General features: G+C 53.5%; 1 protein-coding gene across 1 annotated transcript; it reads right to left on the reverse strand.

The window, feature by feature from the left end:
- Positions 1-342: 342 nt before the first annotated feature.
- On the reverse strand, positions 343-10,484 carry LOC142418828 (adenylate cyclase type 10-like). Its single transcript, XM_075521208.1, has 15 exons — positions 10,252-10,484; positions 9,721-9,913; positions 9,073-9,159; positions 8,348-8,631; positions 7,586-7,722; positions 6,612-6,728; positions 5,345-5,599; positions 4,310-4,655; positions 3,315-3,537; positions 2,812-2,919; positions 2,475-2,653; positions 1,606-1,767; positions 1,028-1,129; positions 744-874; positions 343-425 (listed from the first exon to the last, which is right to left on the reverse strand). The coding sequence occupies exons 1-15, from the start codon at positions 10,482-10,484 to the stop codon at positions 343-345; spliced, it is 2,640 nt and encodes an 879-aa protein (XP_075377323.1).
- Positions 10,485-17,985: the final 7,501 nt, after the last annotated feature.

Below are 17,985 nucleotides of genomic sequence, written 5' to 3' on the forward strand. Positions count from 1 at the left end.
TTGTGCTGCGCTGGTGGGAGACCCCCCTAAACAGCACTGATAGGGAGCTCCAGGGTCACATGAAATGCCAGATACATTAGTCCCACTCAGCCACTCGTTGCCGAGTAGAGATTAAAGAAAGAGTAGAAATTAAAGCCGAGTAGAGATTAAAGAAGAAAGAATAGGGGAGAGGAAAAAGAGGGAGGAAGAAGAAGAACGGCTACAGACAAATACATATGTTTGTTCTATTTTATTTTTTCCACCAAACCTTTTTGTTACGCTCAGGTATTTCTTTGCAGGTGTCTGTTCGCAATATAGATACCATTTGGAAAGGATGGAAAAGATGGTGGAGTTTGCAAGGAGCTAGTCTGAGGAGGGCAGTGCATGCCAGTGCCGGTGAAAATCTGCAACGTTCAAGCAGCCGGCTGGACATCCAAATTCACACCCTGTAAGACAGAAACGTAAGGCGGAAGGCAATCGTTTGTGGCACAGCCACAGCCTTCCTAGCTGAAGGCACAAGTGGCCATGGAGGTAGATGCCACACATACTGACGGTCCCAGCTGGCAGCAGGGATGCCATTACGTGCAGCCAGAGGGACCCCAGTCCTGCTTAACGCCTGTGTGGAGAAACGGAAGCTTTTGGACCAGAAGGCGTGGCACAGCTGTAAGCTCGGCACGCCTGAGGTTTCTGTGGTGGCCATGGAAATTCTGTGCCACGGAGGGTGCCAGGGAGAAAGCTGCATATGCAGAGCTCCTGCAGGTGACTGGAAGCTCCTTGAATGAAGCCCCTGCCATTCTGCAGGTCCCTAACTGAGCTGCATTTCGCCAGTGAGCTCCTGCCCATCTCAGCCAGCACACCTGTAGCTATGCCCACAGTTTTGAAGTCTGCCAGGTGCCTGCGTGCGAAGCGCAGAAGATAACCTCCAGACGCAAACCCTTCTCATGGCAAAGCCATTGGTAGGCAGGCAGAGGGGAGGAGCCTAAGGAGTTCTGCTGCTAGAAGGAGTGCTGCCAGCTGGAAGGGAAGGAGGAGCGGACGTATGACCTACCTGCGTGCCGAGTCCCCCCATTTTTCCCCAGTGTCTGCAGCGCTGCTTATACACCATAATGGTTTGTAGAGTTTTGCTGCAGATGCTGACTTGGGGGCAATGCTAGGCAGAAGGGTGTGTTGTTTTGAGTCCCCTGACGGGTTCAGACAAGGCAAAAGCTTTGGAGATAGCTGTCCAAAGTCCCCTGGGCATCTGGGGCTTTGCCTGTCACCCGTGCCTTTTTAAACAGGTTTCTGCTCCCCTTTAGCTGGGGAAAGATAGGGAGCAGCAGTAGCCGGCTGACCATCCGTGGGTGGTGAGGAACAAGAGCAACAGAGAGGGCTAGGGTTTTAGAGGGCCTCTGCTTTTAATGTGACCCGAAATCAGAAGTGTCTTCAATCGTGTGTTTGCACCAGGGTCTGCGAGAGAGCTGTAGCCATTGCTGATGGAGCAACAGTAGCCCTCAAGAGAAACAATAAGATAGTGTATCTTTCCGTGCCTCAGAAAGAAAGGCTCGACAACAGAGGTCATAATAAAGAGATGTTTAATTAGATAACTTCATTTCCACCCTTCTGTTTTAGGTCTATCTGTGGCGGGACTCTGCTGCCTGATAGCAGTCCGCTGCCCTGTCCGTGTTGGCCTTCATGCGCGCTGCCAGGCGGGAGAACATCCGTCCGCTGGAAGTACCTTCCAGGCTGAAGAGGTGCTCCAGTAAGGAAAGGCAGCAGCTCTGCCGCAGCAGCCAGGCTAGCCTCTTCTTCCTGCCACACAAGAGAAACTGCTGGGCCCAGAGGCTCTGGCTGTACAGTGTGAAATCGGACAGGGCCAGGGGAAAGCAGGGCGGCAGACAAGCCAGTTACACCTCCTCGGAGGAAAGGGAGCTGATGGAGGGAGGGCTGCCGGAGCGGAAGGGGGCAAACAAAGAAGTGCTGCCGGGGGAAGCTGACCGCTCGAGAGGGCGTGTTGGCAGTACAGCCCCAGGGGAGCCAAGCAAAGCCGGGAACCGGCAGGAAAAGGGGTATCGCCCTCTGAGCTTCCTCATTCTCACACCTCACCTCCACCTCCTGCTCCTTCCCCATGTCCTTCTGGTCCTGCCTCCAGACCCCTGCCCCTCTTCAGCCTCCACTCCCTGTTTACAGCTCTCTGCTCCCAGCTACCACCAACCCCCTGCCGCAGCCAACACGTGCTAGAGACACATCCCCAGCTGCAAGCTGCTTTTTACCCAAAGGCGTGCTTTGTTCCCAGGGCTGCACGGGGAGGGAGGGAGGGAGGGAGGGAGGGAGGGGGACAGTGTGGGGCTCTGCCGTTCCCTGTTCTACCCGCACATCGCTCCTTAATGCCTCGGTCCTGCTGAGGCCTATGCGCCAGGTTAGGTGTGGCCTCAAGTGTAGGCAGGTCTGGGCCCGGATGCCTGGGATGAGGTAGGAAATGGCTCTTCCTCCCCTGGGTTCTCAGTTCTGCTTCTTACCGGGCCTCCTGCGGAAGGGAGGATGCTCTTCTGGCAACATAAGCGGCACACTGCAACTCTTCCGCCTGAGACTCCACAAAGGCTCCAACGGAGGTCCGGGGGAACTGCCTTTTGAGCAGGCTCAAAGCCTCCCTGATCATTTTCTTTGCCAGCTTCATGCGTCCCAGATGACAGCAGACCTGCACAGGAAAAGGGAAACATCCCGATATGGACTAGTTGCCTAAGAGACTGCAGGAATCTGCCAGCGGCTGGACATGCCAGCGATGTCCTCTGCAACTGGGGAAGGCATCCAGCTCCATCCCCCAGGAGATCCCTCCAGACCTCCCCGTCTCTTTACCTCCCCTTTGAGGCTGAAGAAGGTGGCCTCTTCAAAGCGGGCTATCACATTCGCTTTCTCCTCCACCGAGTTCCTCAGGACCTCTGCTTCGTTCAGCTTCACGAGAGCCTTTGCGCAAGCACACAGAGAGCAGGTGAGCGTGGGTGCAGAGCCCATGGCCAGCCTCGTCCTCCCCCGTTGCCTCTGGCATCTGTCTGAAGAGGGCCTGTCTCTTCCCCCTGGTGCTGCCTGCTCAAACACAGTCACGCTGGCTCAGAGCACAGGCACCAGTCATCCTTCAGACCGCCTCCCTCCTAACGCCCCTCGTGCTAAGGGCACAGTGCCCTGTGTCTCTTGCCGCAGAAGAGGCAAACCGGAGGAAAAAGTCAGCATCTGACCCCAACGTTTCCCTTCCGAGACCCCGCGAAGGCATGCCCTATTGCAACGGGGAAGTTGTCCTGCCCAGAGCCAGGCGACTGAGAGGACTCCGTGCACAGTGGGTGCTGGCAAGCAGGGCAACTCACCATGTAGCTGTTGGAGACATGCAGGTAGGCAGCCGCACACTCCAGAAGGTAGTAAAAGGCGCTGGCAGCATCGCCCATTGCCGTGTAGTGGCGAGCCAAAGGCACAAGCACCGATTCCACGATGGCTTTGCATTCACATGAGCGTGCGCCGTTGTGCTTCCCGTCGGTCTTGCTGGGCAGCTCAGTTGTCTGTTCGCTCCTTGCCAGAAACCGCCATGCCACACTAGTCAGAGGACAGTTCCCAGGGGAAGAAGAGAGCAAAGAATACACGGGCGTCACCTATCCTGGTCTTTCTCCCCACAGAGACTGCATCAGAAGCCCTTTGTTCAAAGCAGAGCACGAGGCCACGGGCAGGCAGGACTCAAACAGGTGCTTTGTAGGTAGGAAGAAAAAGACAAGCTGGGCTTTCTGTCACCTCCCACAGGCAAACCACCCGAGTCCCTGTGGCGGCTTTTCCCCTGCAGCTTTTGCAGCGCTACTCTGTAGGAACTGGAAAGCAAGGGCTCGCCAGTGTAGTGTGACCATCCCTCTGAGCCCACGGGCTTCCTCAAGCACTCTCTTAACTCCATGGCCATCTCCTCCCAGCTCCCACCCCACAGAAAGCCCTAAGCTAGCGTCACAACCGGCAGCCAAATGCCGGTGCTTCCTTTGCTCCTCTGGAGACCTGGAACTCACTGGCTTCAAAAATAATCAAAACCTTGTCTGCTCACCCAAAATCCTCCTCCATGAAAGCCTGCTGCTGCTGCTGCAGAGCATCTGCAGCATCTGGAAAGGAAACAGGGGGTTAGATACCTCCTCACATACCCCGGGCTAAGAGCTGCTCTCCCTTTCCCAGTGGGCTTGCAAGGATCCTTGCAAGAGTCCCAACACACTGAGGAAAGTCTGCAGTGGTCGTCCTCACCTCCCGGGCTCATCCCTAGCAGATCTACTCCCACCCGATCCCCAGCACACACCCCTGGCCTCCTGGAGAGCCCGGGCTGCGGAGCATGGTGCACAGCATACCCTCAGCGGCGTGGGTCCTATCCCTCTTCAGCTCTTCTCCTGCGAGCACCAAGGCCTCCCAGCTGCGCGAGTCGTCCTGGTCAGCAGGGGCCTGACAGCTCCCTCCGTCCTGGGTGCTGGGGACGGCGAAGCGGTGGAAGGCAACAAAGTCCCCTTGGCTGCAGCTCTTGCATTTGTGTGCGTACCGCTCCAGGAAAGCGGCACACTTGCGGTGCAAGGCGACCCGCTGACTCTCGGGCCACAGCTCATAGGCAGCCTCCTGCAGCAGCAGAACACAGAAGGCCAGGACGCCAGACTGCCGCTCCACGGTCTTCTTGCTCGGAGAGGGACGCCCCACACCTGCAAGGCAAAGGGCTTTGGCATCAGCCCAAGCTGGGACCAGGGCTCAGGGCCATCCCAGCCGGGGCACAAAAGTCATGCCTTGGTGCGCATCCTTGGCGGCGAACCAGCGCTGCTGCACACCAAGCCTTGCAGCACGGGGCAAAAGGGCCCGGCTTGCCTTGCTGACGCTAGCACAGCCCTGGGGACACAGTGCTCAGCTGCGCTCCAAGCAGGAGCTAGGGATAGTGCCGCCAGCCGAAGCAAGCCCTGGCCAGTGCTTTCTCCCCGCTCCTGGCAAGGCAGTCCCCAGCCTCCTGAGCTTCCCCTGCTGTGCCACAGGGGAATCAAAGCTGAATAAAAGCCTTTTGAAGGCCCCGGGGCACTCTGGAGGGCATCTTTGATCTGGATGCTGCAGGCAGCTGGGAGAGGATGTCAGGGATTCCACATGTCCTCCCACACCTGCGCTACGAGCAGCGCTTGGAGGCAGGGGAGCAGAGGCACTTGGGATGGCTGGTGGGAACTTCCCTCCAGCGCAAAGCTGTTGTGCTTTGAGAGTGACTTGTAAGATCTCTGAACAACCCATCCCAAACGGCCGTGCCTGCCTGAGCTCCCGCCACCCATCACCAGGGGGAAGCGCACCATGCCCTGGGGAGCCCCGCCGGGACACAGCTGGGAGCTCCCTTGTCCACCTTACTGCTACCACTTACCGCTCTCTGCCTGCAGAGAGGTGGCTGGCCCCTTGGGAGGACCTTGGACATCTTCTGGCACCTCTGGGTTTTTCAGCCACTTAAGGATGTTGTCCCTCACCAGCATGTCCAACAAGCAATTCATCTTGTGCCTGATGCCAGCGGGAAGGATGTGTGACAGCAGCTGGGTGGTAAACACTGGCCCGATGACAGCTGCAAACTTCAAAACCATCTGCTTCAGCAGCTTGATCCGGTCCAGCTGAGCCAGCACAATCTCTGTCAAAAAGAAGCACCACATCTCTCTCTTGCCTGTTCCCCATGCTCAGGCTGGACAGGCTGGAAAGTTTCAACACATGAAATGGGGTAGGCTTTGGCCTCCTCTCCTTGGGACTGCACCTGCTGGGCAATCGCAACCCAGGGGAGGCATCTTCAGAGTGGCTCCGCTCCTGTTGGAATCGTAGGCCACAAGGCCTGCGGAAAAGCGAGACGCTCAAACAAACGCCCCCCCACCAAGGCTGAGCAGGGCAGGATCCAGCAGGTTCATGCATCCCATGATACGCCCTACCAGATCTGGAGTAGGTTTTGGCCCAACCGTGCACACAGAGGACAGAGAACTTTCCCCACTGCAGCTCAGAGGCGGACTCAGAGCTCCCCACAACGGTTGTCTTAACTTGGCCAGATGAAACTATTCCTTTCTTGTGGTCTTCTTCCTTTTTGTTTTTTTGGACAAAGCAACTTCATAGCAGGCATGCTTTGGCATGACGTTTCTTCAGGGCTCATACAAATGGCTCTGGCTAGAGAGGAGGGACACTCATTGACGGTTCCCCCATCCAGGTCCCCTGGCTTCGGGGGGATTTCCGTGCCAAGCCACAGAAAAAAAAAAGGATTTGGTTTGGATTAAGTGCCTTGAGACCAGCGTTAGCTGGGGAACTTAGAATAGCGAGGTAGAAGCCCTGTTCAAAGTTGAATCAGAGGCAAGTCAAAGATTTTTCCCAGCAGCGGATTTGTTTCGGTGAGAAAAGGGAGTCATTCTACTGTTGCACCAAGAACCTTTTCTCGCCTACCTGCTGCTGGAAAGCAGCCAGCAGGCTCACAGCTGGTCCATGCCCAGTAGGCTGCCCGCAGCCCCAGGCCTGTTTCTAGTTGGACCGGAGCCACTTCCCAGCAGAGCCCCCAAGCTGAGAGGGTGACTCTGCAGCACGCAGATGACCAGCCTCCCTCTAGCCGATGCCCCGGGAAGGGGCCCCAGCACAGCCGCGAGCCGGCAGAGCGGCGCTCGGCCCCTCACCTTTCAAGGTGGCAGGCAGCACGGCGCTCTCCAGGTTCGCATCTGGTCTGATGAAGCAGACCCTGCCCTCATTCCCCGCGCCCGAGCTCGAGGTTGCTGCCAGGGGTGAAGCCTCGACTGCAGAAGCTGGGTGGAGCAGGAGAGCACAAATAAGGCCATTTGCAAAGTGACTTGCAGCTTGCAAACCTTTCAAAATTCACCTGAGATGGGACAAGTCCCACCTTACGTGGGCCAGTGCGGGCACCCTGACCTGCCTGCGCTTAATCACGTGGCCATGAAGCAGAGCAAAACAGTTCCCACTGCAAGCGTTTCTTTGCATAGCCCTCCCCAAGACGTTCTGCCTTCAGACCAGCTTTCCCAAACAGTCAAAGCTTCCAGACTTCCCAGGGGGCGACTGAACGCCCCGGGACAGAAAGCAGCAGCACTGCTGCCTTTGCCAGTGCTACCTCCACAGCCAGGGAAGTTGCCGCTGATCATGCAAAATGTAGCGTCAGTCCTGGCTGTTCCCAAGGCCACGGCACTCTGGCTGGCATTGCCCTCTCGGTGGCATTACCACCGTTTTCTTCCGTTACCAGCACCCTTGTGGAGATTTATGGTTTTGGATTCAAGTTTCCCAGGCCCGTCCCTCCCCTCAAGCTGGGGTTTGTTCTCAAGTGAGCCGGTGTTTGGCCAAGGTAAATTACGCGCCCATCAGAATGCCTAAGAAACACACGTGCTTCGGAACGATTTCCCCTGTGTTTTAGCCCCCCACCCCCCACCCTAAGAATTTAGGCCTCTCCAAGCCACCAGAACTCGCTAGCCCCTGCTTTGGCTGGCCCAAAACAAGGCATGCAGGAGCCCACACCTCCGCCAGACCAAGTCCTGCACTGCTGCAGGATCTGACTCTGCCCAGATCCATGGGGGAATGACGGCGCAAGACTGTGCTGTGGAGAATGCGCCACAGCAACTCGCTAGTCAGCAGCAAAGGTGCTTACTGATCAGGCTCTCCCAGTTGTCCTCTACTTTTTCACCGTGCCTCCGGGTGCGGAACAAGAGCATGTTGTTGCAACGAAGGCAGCGCAGCAGCTCCTCGCAGTAATATGGGATCCCCGAGCTCCTTTGGATCAGGAACCTGGACAGGAGCAGACCCGGCAGTGGCCAGCACAGGGAAAGTAAGGTGAAACATGGTTCAGGTGGGCGGCGAGCCACTCGGGCATATCAGGGTAGCCAGCATCTTCGCCAGAGCTACACCTCACTTTTGAAAGGGATGGTCCTCCCGCTGGCTTGGGCTTTTGGGCCCCCCTGAACCTCCAGCCTTCGCTGAAGTCCATGGGAAAAGAATTGTGGTCAATGCCCAAAGCACAGAGCAGCGAGCCCTGCCTTTCCTCTCCTCAGGAGCCTCGACCCTCTCTGGCAGCAGGGCAGACCTCTGCCCCAGGGAATCTCCCCCACAGCCTGGCCACCTAGACCAAGGCCTTTTCACACCCCAGCCACGCTTGGGCTCGGGACTCTTCCTCCCTTCTTCCCTGTGCAACAGCGAAGGGCGGACACTTCCCACGCTCCATCTCTAGGCAGTTGCCCACTCTCAGCTCACGCCTGCCAGGGTGAGGCGTAACAAGCAACCCACGTCCAGTACTCGCTAGAGTCACTGATGCTTCTAGCGGCCCTGTGCTCCCTTTCCCGGGGGGCTGGTTCCCTTCCATGTTCCCTTCCATAGGTTCAAGCCCTCAGGAAGAGCTCCCCTGCCTCCAACTTACCTTGCTAGATCCCTGGAGATGGTGTCCACTCCAAGGTCCTGGCAGGCTTTCTGCACCACAGCTGAAGGTTTCAGCTTGTCCAGATGAAGACAGGTGATTTTCTGGGACCTTGTGCTGCCTGCTGCGGCTTTCCAAAAGCTCTCTGTTCTTGCGTAGCCCGGAGCTAAGCTCACGACCATGAAGAGGGAGACGTTTCGGAGCACGGGTGACATGATACTCCAGGAGGCAGAGTCGATGAAATGGGCATTGTCGATGACAAATATGCCAAATTCTCCTCCAATGGTCTGAAAAAAAAGCAGGTTGTTCTGAGGGGAATCCAGTGGCTTCTCCAGTGTCTTCCAGGGGAGGAGATTTAGCCTCTGTCTCTTGAGAGGATGCTCTGAAGTCTCTCCCCAACCACTTCCCTGCTTAGACGCTGACTTCATTTGTTTGAGACTTTAAGGTCACACCTAACATCACTTGCCCTGCAGAAGGAGGGAGCTTGGGCAAGGGAATGCAGAAGACATTGTTTCTCCTCCAGGGCACACCTGATGGGAGGAAAGTTATTGGGTGTGTTTGTGGGGCTGCGGTGGGGAGGTGGGGGGTGGGGGGTTTCTCAGGCCCTGAATGGCAATGACCCAGAGGCGTGGTCCTCCCGCCCGCTCACACTGCTGTGGTACAGAGCCCGCAGCCGGCAGGCTTGTTTTCCTTCTCTGACCCAGGAGGAAGGAAGGAGAAATGCTCACCTTCTCTAGCACTTTTGCCAAAGTCGTGTGCAATTCCGTTTTTCTTTGAGTTTCGCACATCTCGCGAACCTCGTCCGAAACGGGAAACTGGCCGGAAAAGCAAGTCAGGGAGAAACATCACTCCGGGGCTAGGCACACACCTACCCACCAAGCAAGACCGCAGCGCAAACCACCTCTGCTGGCCTCAGCGCCTTACCTCTCCCCAGCACAAGTGCAAAGGGCCACGGTGGGGCCTTCACCTGCAGCCTAAAGCAGAGGCCCTCTGCTGAGGGTCTCTGGCAGAGCTGGGGCTTGGGGGTGGGCTGAAGAGCTGGTTCTCAGGCTGCGGGAATCTTGGGCTGCCTGGAGCAGACCGCTCACATAGCGGTGACCTCAGCACGAGGTCAGCAACAGCCTCTCTCCAATGCCACTTCCACCTTGTTCAGCACCCGCTGAACAAGGCACCGGCCACTGCCGGATGCAGCGTGGGACATGAACTCAACACAGACAGGGAGCCCCCCGGGCCCCAGAATGGGAAACGTGTGGTACGACCCCCGCGATTCCCACCCCTGAGCTAAGGCACTCCCAGCAGCACGCCCTCACAACGTCTGACCCAGAAAAGCTCAGGAGAAGGCCTTCTCCAGGGCCAGAGAGGCCTCTCGCTCTCACCTCGACAAGGAAAATGTCATTGAGGAGGCAATAGCTGCTCTCTTCGATTGTCCCTCGGAGCTTTGTCTGCAGCATGCGCTGCCTGTCACTGCACAGTTCACAGTCCTGCAGGCCCAGGGCCCTGGCCATCAGCGTACGGATGGCAGAGAAGGACTGCCTCACGTTGACCTCTAGCAGTTCCACGGCAACCACCCTGCCATGCAAAAGCAGACGGGACTGAGATCCCCGACAGCCCAAGCCTTCTAAGACAAAAAGGGTGGAGATGCCCTTGCGGGGGGCTCTTCAGCCACCCATCTCAAAGTGCTTCCCAGAGAAGGCCAAGCTTTTTGCTCCTCATATGGGAAAGGGCACAGGGGGGCAGTTGCTGCCAAGCCACTGGGAGAGCTGGGTCGAGACGCTGTGTCTCTGCAGCGCCGGCCCAGGTCTCGCTACGTCCCCCCGGCAGAGGAACTCACGGGGCTAAGAGGCAAGGATGGAGCAAGTGGTGAGTTTGCCTTTGGGCTCCAGACCTCAGCAGGCCACCTCCCAGACCACAGGAAGGCTTTTCTGCCCCTTCTGGGCAGTGCTCCTTCTGGGAAACAGGCAGAGCTTCTGAGGCAGGCCACCCTGCTGTCTGTTGGGTCTGGCGTCAGATGAAAAGCACTGAGCTTGGGCTCTTTCCTTCTATCTGTGCCTGGCCCAGAGGTGAAGGAGGAAAGGCCATGGCTCAGAGAAGCCACCTCCAGCTCCCCGAAGAGGCGGAGGCAGGAGCAGAGCACACACATGCTCCTAGGGAGTGTCTCCAGGAGAGTGTCTCCAGAGTGGAGACACCAGAGAGACACTCCTAGAGACATCTCCAGAGAGACACTCCTAGGGAGTGTCTCCAGCTCTGCATATGCAGCTTTCTCCCTGGCACCCTCCGTGGCACAGAATTTCCATGGCCACCACAGAAACCTCAGGCGTGCCGAGCTTACAGCTGTGCCACGCCTTCTGGTCCAAAAGCTTCCGTTTCTCCACACAGGCGTTAAGCAGGACTGGGGTCCCTCTGGCTGCACGTAATGGCATCCCTGCTGCCAGCTGGGACCGTCAGTATGTGTGGCATCTACCTCCATGGCCACTTGTGCCTTCAGCTAGGAAGGCTGTGGCTGTGCCACAAACGATTGCCTTCCGCCTTACGTTTCTGTCTTACAGGGTGTGAATTTGGATGTCCAGCCGGCTGCTTGAACGTTGCAGATTTTCACCGGCACTGGCATGCACTGCCCTCCTCAGACTAGCTCCTTGCAAACTCCACCATCTTTTCCATCCTTTCCAAATGGTATCTATATTGCGAACAGACACCTGCAAAGAAATACCTGAGCGTAACAAAAAGGTTTGGTGGAAAAAATAAAATAGAACAAACATATGTATTTGTCTGTAGCCGTTCTTCTTCTTCCTCCCTCTTTTTCCTCTCCCCTATTCTTTCTTCTTTAATCTCTACTCGGCTTTAATTTCTACTCTTTCTTTAATCTCTACTCGGCAACGAGTGGCTGAGTGGGACTAATGTATCTGGCATTTCATGTGACCCTGGAGCTCCCTATCAGTGCTGTTTAGGGGGGTCTCCCACCAGCGCAGCACAACTGAAGGCCAGCCCAGGTTAGTCCTGATGCAGTAGGTGGGAAGTGCTGGTTTTGGCTGGGGAGGGACTGTGACCTGGACGCTCTCACAACCAAGAGCATTCAGTTCCCCTGTTTGCGAGTCATGGGTGGGTTTTGTCAAGAGAGTCACAAGACAGAAAACAAAACTCGTTGGTTTTTCGTTAAACTCATCTCTGAAAATGAGGCTTGGCAGCATGTAAGCCTTTCACCTGTGGCACTGGGGCGTTTCCCTCTCCTGCAGAGTGCAGTACTTGGGAAAGCTGCATCCCTGCCACGTACACCCATTGCCAGTCAGTTCCCGAATCTCCACACTAGTGCCTTTGCTCATTCTGTGTGAGTGTGCAAGGGAGAGAAATTGAGGGGTGAGCGTATTTTGGGAGGCAGCGCTGCCTATCAGTGCAGGGGTGCTCAGGGCAGCAGTTGGGCAGACTGGGTGATACGGGGTCCTTCAGCGTGGAAGGAGGAGCGCTGGGAGGGGGTGCTCGCAAAGCCCAGCAAGGCAGCCTATGATGATGTAGAAAGCCTTTTCTGCCGGCCTCCTCTACCCTTCAGATGCAGCTGCAGAGCAGAATTGTGCTAAGACTAGCTTTGTCGTCGGGCTCTTGTGTCATCTGCCTTGCTCTCAGAAGATCCTCGCAGGTCAGACTCCACGTCGGCCTTAACAGGATCCGCTGTATTCAACCAGAACACGTTTAGATGTTTTCCAAAGGCGTTCTTCCCCCTTTTAGTCTGCAAAGCTTAACCTCTTTCTTTTTCCATTGCCGGACTATATCCTTGATTATTTTTTTTTTAATTCTTCCTACTTTGTTGAGTGCTCCAGACCTTTGAAAATGCCATTTTCCAAGACAATAAATGAGTCGTTCAGCATTTTAAAAAAAGCAAGAAGCACTTTTTGTATTGTCCCTCCAATATATAACTCTGGTGTGACTTTAGTTCAAACTACGTCTCTGTCTTTCAAAGCTGAAAAGGATGCCTAGCGAGAGGTATACATTCCTTTTGCTTTCTGCAATAGGAAAACAGTTAAGGAAAACAAGGCCTGCCTTGTAAAACAAGCCCCCTGGATGACAGTCTTGCAGCTTGCAAAGTCCAGCTGGATCTTCCTGGAAGGGGAGCCTGTGGATTCTTGACAGCCCATCAGTTAGTGTGACTGGTGAGGTTTGTTTCTTGCCATTGTCTCCATGTTTGCTTTGTCAGGTGTGTGTCTCTGCCTGTTTTGGTTTCTGGCTTCCCCCTTTTGCCTTGGCAAATTTCAGGAGTCGCTGAACACGGAACTTTGAGCTTAGTTTGGTTTTGTGTGCTGGGTGCCTAATCCTTTCCAAAAGAGGTTTTTCATACTCTCCTGAAAACTTTCAATGTAAGGGCAAATCTGTCCATTAACTTCTCAACTCTTTTTAACAGAAAGGAGTGAAAAAGAGAAGCTTTGCGTGCTGATTTTCTAAAGATGGTGTGGCTATGGTCTTTCTTGCCTTAAGTATATAGGGCATGAGAGAGGGCAAAAAAAGTGTGCCCTTGGAAATTATGCATCTCGAGAACTTGCTGAAAGAGCTATGTGGGACAGAAATCTTTTCTGCTCAAACTCCTGTTAAGGGCAAAAAGGGAACAGACCTTCTATGTGAAGTCAGGACTCTTCTTATTACTATAACTGAAATGTGAATCCAAATGGAAGAAATGTTATTAGTCCAGGTCCAGTTCTTAAAGAAAGATAAACTACAAGACTACTGCTATTACAGAAGGAGTCTCAGGAATACAGGTTCAAAGCACAAGTCCTGTTCTCTACCTGTTTTCCTCTGCTCTTATTCTCACTCTCCCACTGCCCTTCTGGTCCTAAGGGCAATGAAGCGTGTTCCTCAAGCAGAAAGTGGGGAGCTACAGGCAGTTGTCAGAGTCCCAAGGTCTTCCCTGGGAGGAGTGTGGCAATGATGGGGTTTCTTTTGTCTTCTTTTTTTTTTAATTCCCTTCCCCCACCCCCTCCTTCCCAATCTAGATGTCTGACCACCTTTTACGTTTATTTTCTGAGTAGAGCTACTTACAGTGATGGAAAAATCAAAGCCCCGCCAAAGCCCCGTGCTGGAAACCAAGGGCCTGGTATCACAGTAGTTTTTGGTGCACGTTCTCTCTTGTCTCTCTTCTGTTCTGCTGTCTTTAGGCTTGCAGCACCTGTGGGTAAGGGTTGCCCTGCAAGGCCTTGTAGACTGCTTTCCAAATGATGATGTTGTGTGTGTTGGTTTGGGGTTTTCTCTTCCCCAAAGACAGCGAGGTAAATTTCAGAAGATGCTCTCTTTTTCTTCTGAGGATGGCATAGTGATAATCTGATTATGAAATCAGAAAGATTTCATAATCCATGCGGACTGCTGAAGGCCTCAATGGATGGTGAGGGCTACAAGAAGTCAGAGGCTCGGCAGGTGCAGGAGTGACCTGAGTTGTAGAAGGCACAGTGGGAAGATGAGGGCTGGTGTGGGAAGCTGCAGTCCTGCTGTTTGTCTCTCAGCCATGCCTTCCACCTGCCTGCCAGGCTTTGCATGTGGGTTGGGTTTAGGACTGGCGTTAGGATGATGCAGAATAGGGAGCTCAGCTCAGCATGGGAAGGAGTGAGGCACGTTGCGCAGTCCAGAGCGGAAGGTTGAGGAGCGCTGTAGGCAGATCTTGTGTTGGTCTTTGAGCAAGATGGCTACAGATTTTAGCACGTGATCAGGGTGAGGTGAAGGGTTAGGGTAATGGGAAGCAAGGAACACGAAATGCGAAGGAGCGTACGTGTTGCACAGTGTGGGGTGGAAGGCAGAAGCCTGGCCCAGGAGTCTGCGGGGGGTCTGTGTGTGTGTGTCTTGCGGTGGGAACATACACCCACCAAGCTTAGCACGTGAGTGGACCACAGGTCGATATCTAGCATAACATTGCTTGAAAAAGAGGCTGAACTTTAAATGTCTGCCTTTCTCACTCTAGCAGAAAAAATGATTTCAATTCTGTTTAATAAGTAACAAAAATGAACAAGTGCTGTTTCAGTGAGGTTAACAGCCTTGTTTTAACAGCAGCAACTCTTCTAACATTTATTTTGCATTTCACTAAGGCACAGTGTAATGTGGGAATCCATTGTCATCTGCAGTGGAGGGAATGTGATTTTCACTGAGAAGTGAGTACTGGCAGAGTTGTTGTTGTCGGCTAAAAATGCTGAGGTACCAAAGTACTTGAAAACATGCATTTCCCTAGAGTTCCCTTTAGTTAGGTGAACCTAAACAGCTAAGGAATCAATCAGTCGTTGATCCTTCATAACCATAACATGTTCTCGGAAAATGTTATGGTGTCTGTTAAGAGGATGGGCTTAGATGTAGCGAGAGAAGAGTTTTTTAAAAAGATTTTCTGTTGTAATCTTTTGCTCTGTAGGTCTAAGACCTTTTTTACACTGCAAATACCAGGAGGAAAGCTTTAAAACAAAAATCCAAGGGAAGATTATGCAAAAGTACTGGAAGCTACCCAGCTAGCAGGTCAAGTGAAATAAGAGGCTTCATTTTTTCCTAGTGCCATGGAGAGCATTGGGGTTTCTCAGAGTGCCCAGCGTTGGTGTGGTGGTGTTTTTTGGAGGTTTGTCAGTCTTTTTTAGTGTAGTGTCGGATGACGGTGCAATTTAAAGCAGAGGAGAAGCAGTGCAGTCAGTCAATTACTATTATCGGTAAGAATTCCAGCAAAGAAATGGTGATTGACTTGAATGAGTGAACTCTCCATGAGCTGGGGCTGAACAGAATCCGAGGGAAGACTACGCAAGAGCATTGAGATGTGGCTGCAGATGAAAAAGCTGAGTGGCAATTTTGCCTTCTCCAAGAAAAAAATCACTTTAGGTGCCAGATGCAGCATTCCCTTGCTGGGTGCCTTTGTTGCATCTTTTGCCACGTGCAGAGGCTTTGCAAGCAGGGTGTGTGCAATTTCACCAAAAAACCCGCTTTACACAAAAGATGGCAAAGAGTAGCAAGGCACTATGTGAGGTGTTAGCATGCTCCCTGACGGAGATACTTCAGAGCCTTTGCTGGCCAGGCAGGCTTCAGCCAGGGTGTGAAGGGTGGGGGTCCGCTGCCCCATGCACTGGGCTGATCTGGAGTCTTGCCGAGTCACTGTCCTCCAGCTCGTTGATTTTTCCCATTAGGATTTTTGCAGCTTTTAATGTTGATTTTCTCCTCCTGAAGTCTTGAGTTCCTCACTACGCGGGCTACAACAATCCAACCTCTCCCTCTGCATTTTCCCGTTCTCGCCTTGCAACTTTTGCCCTTCCTCTTTTCTCCCCCATCCCACTGGGAAGGGGGAGTGAGCGAGGGTGTGGGGCTGAGCTGACTACCCAGGGTAATCCACAACACTAACAAAGACCAAAATTAATTGGTCTTTGGACCAATTGGACCAACACTAACAAAGACCAAGCCATTAATTAGCTGATGAGCTGTTAAGAACCTACAGGTGCAGGCTTGAGGAGGGCCAGCCTGGTCTTTGTAGCTGGAACAAGAGGACAAGAGGAAAGGGCCTCAAGGCGCGCCAGGGGAGGTGTACATTGGATATTAGGAAAAATTTCTTCCCTGGAAGGGTTCTCAAGCACTGGAACAGGCTGCCCAGGGAAGTGGTTGAGTCCCCATCCCTGGAGGTATTTAAAAGACGTGTAGATGTGGCACTTAGGGACATGGCTTAGTGGTGGACTTGGCAGTGTTGGGTTTACGGTTGGACTCAATGATCTCAAAGGTCTTTTCCAACCTAAATGATTCCGTTCTATTCTATGAGGATTATGGAGAGTTGGGGGTGGCCTGTGGGACCACGCACATCTGGGCAGGGGTGTTAGATGGACGGAGGGCCCACGCTGACGTTTGAGGGATCCGTGAAGGTGGGCGTGCTTGTGAATCGCGAGAGCGATACCACGTGTGTTTTCACCAGTGAGCTTCAGTCCTTTTCAGCCCGAGAGGAGGAGTGGGACTTGACTGTCTCCAGTTATCTTTTATGCAAGATGCGGTAGTCTTATACATGGGTGTTGTTCAAGGCAATGCTCTGCTTGTGGCAATGTGTGGGGCTGGCTGTACGAGTGTCTCCTGTATGCCTGTGTATGTGTGTGTGTGTGTGTGTGTGTGTGTGTGTGTGTGTGTACCCCTCTGTGGGGTACCCACTCAGGCGTCCTACTGGCCGAGCCTGCAAAGGGGAAAGCAGCAGCCCCATCCATTGGCCTGGGACAGAGAGTCCTCAGGGTGCGTCAGGATGGGCTCCAGTGGCTGCAGAGCAGGAATCCTGGGGTGCCTGAGTCTGGTGGAGGCAGCAGCTTTCGACATCATTTAACACGTGTCCTTTACAGGAACTTCCCAAGATTGGGAGACATATTGTGACAAACAACAGCAGGACTGAAGACGAGGACCTCCACCAATTGCCAGTGAAAACTCTGGCCTGGCAAGTGCAAGCCAGCGTGGATTCGTCTTTCCTAAATTTTGCCATGTGAAAGTTTGCTTTTGAGGTTAGATTTTTTTTGTTTTTCCCCCAGTCAGTGGAGGTAGACTTCTCCTGCACTGACGGGAAAGAACGAGGCACTTCATTTCAGAGTTCTGCTTCTTAGGTTAACGTACGGTCATGTAACATCCTTTTCTAGAGCCTTGCCCTGTGGTAGGATCACGCTATAAAAATAGCAATAGGGTGGGCTATGAGTCACCCTCTCATTATCCTGTCAATGTTAGATAGAAATAGGTCTCCCGAAGGAATACCTAAAAAAATATTACCATATTTCACGAGCAAAGAACAAAAGAGAATCCAGAGAAGAGCTGGTATCTTCTGGAAGTCTACCTCGAGCTGTCCACGTTTGGAGGGAGAGAGAGGAATGTGTGTGCGACTGCAAGCATCCTTCTGCACGGGTATGGCAAACTGACGTCATGCTCAGATTTCTGTGTAGACCTTGGCAAGGATGTTCAGAAGAAAAAGAACCGGAACAAGAAGAAACAGAAAACAAACTAAGTGCGACCACCTGGGCTTAGGCCTGTGATCTGAACTGAGGGCCGTTTCATAAGTAGACAGCAAGCTGACGTGTAACACAGTCAATACACCTGTTCGTCAGCAGACGGTGAAGGAGAGCCCGTACGGGAGTATAGGCACAGCCAGTTTCCACCTGCGGTCTTAGCAGGGGCAGTCTTAGCCCATCAGGACAAACAGGACGAACCCAGACCTGCCCTTTGCAACTGCAGTGAGATTTGAAAGGGTTTTGAAGGCAAAGAGATGTAAAACAAGGAAACATTCACGTGACTTATTTCTTCTAAGGAATGGATTTATTGATCCTTTTGGCATTTTCCATATCTATGGGATAACAGAAAACAAAAGTCAGTGGGGCCACCCTTTTCCTGGCAGAGATTAAGGTCTGAATCGTGGAAGAAGCAGAGACCAACAAAACCCTTGGTTAGGGAGGCTTGACCCCTCCGCTGTCCTCTCTGGCGTGCCCCTTCGCGGACGCTGGGGGAGCACTGCAGGTCTGCCGGACTACAGGAGCAAGTCAAACACATGCGGTAGCAGGTAGCAAGTCAGCGCAGCAGGTTTATAGTCTCCTTTCGTGGTCTGCCATCTCCAGCGTTTTCTCACTTTGTTACACTGTAAGTTTAACCTCAGGGTTAAACTCGCTTGCACATCCTAACATATTTTAAGAAGGGAAACAACCCAG

This window comes from Mycteria americana, chromosome 19, assembly GCF_035582795.1.
Source record: "Mycteria americana isolate JAX WOST 10 ecotype Jacksonville Zoo and Gardens chromosome 19, USCA_MyAme_1.0, whole genome shotgun sequence".
NCBI classification, from domain to species: domain Eukaryota; kingdom Metazoa; phylum Chordata; class Aves; order Ciconiiformes; family Ciconiidae; genus Mycteria; species Mycteria americana.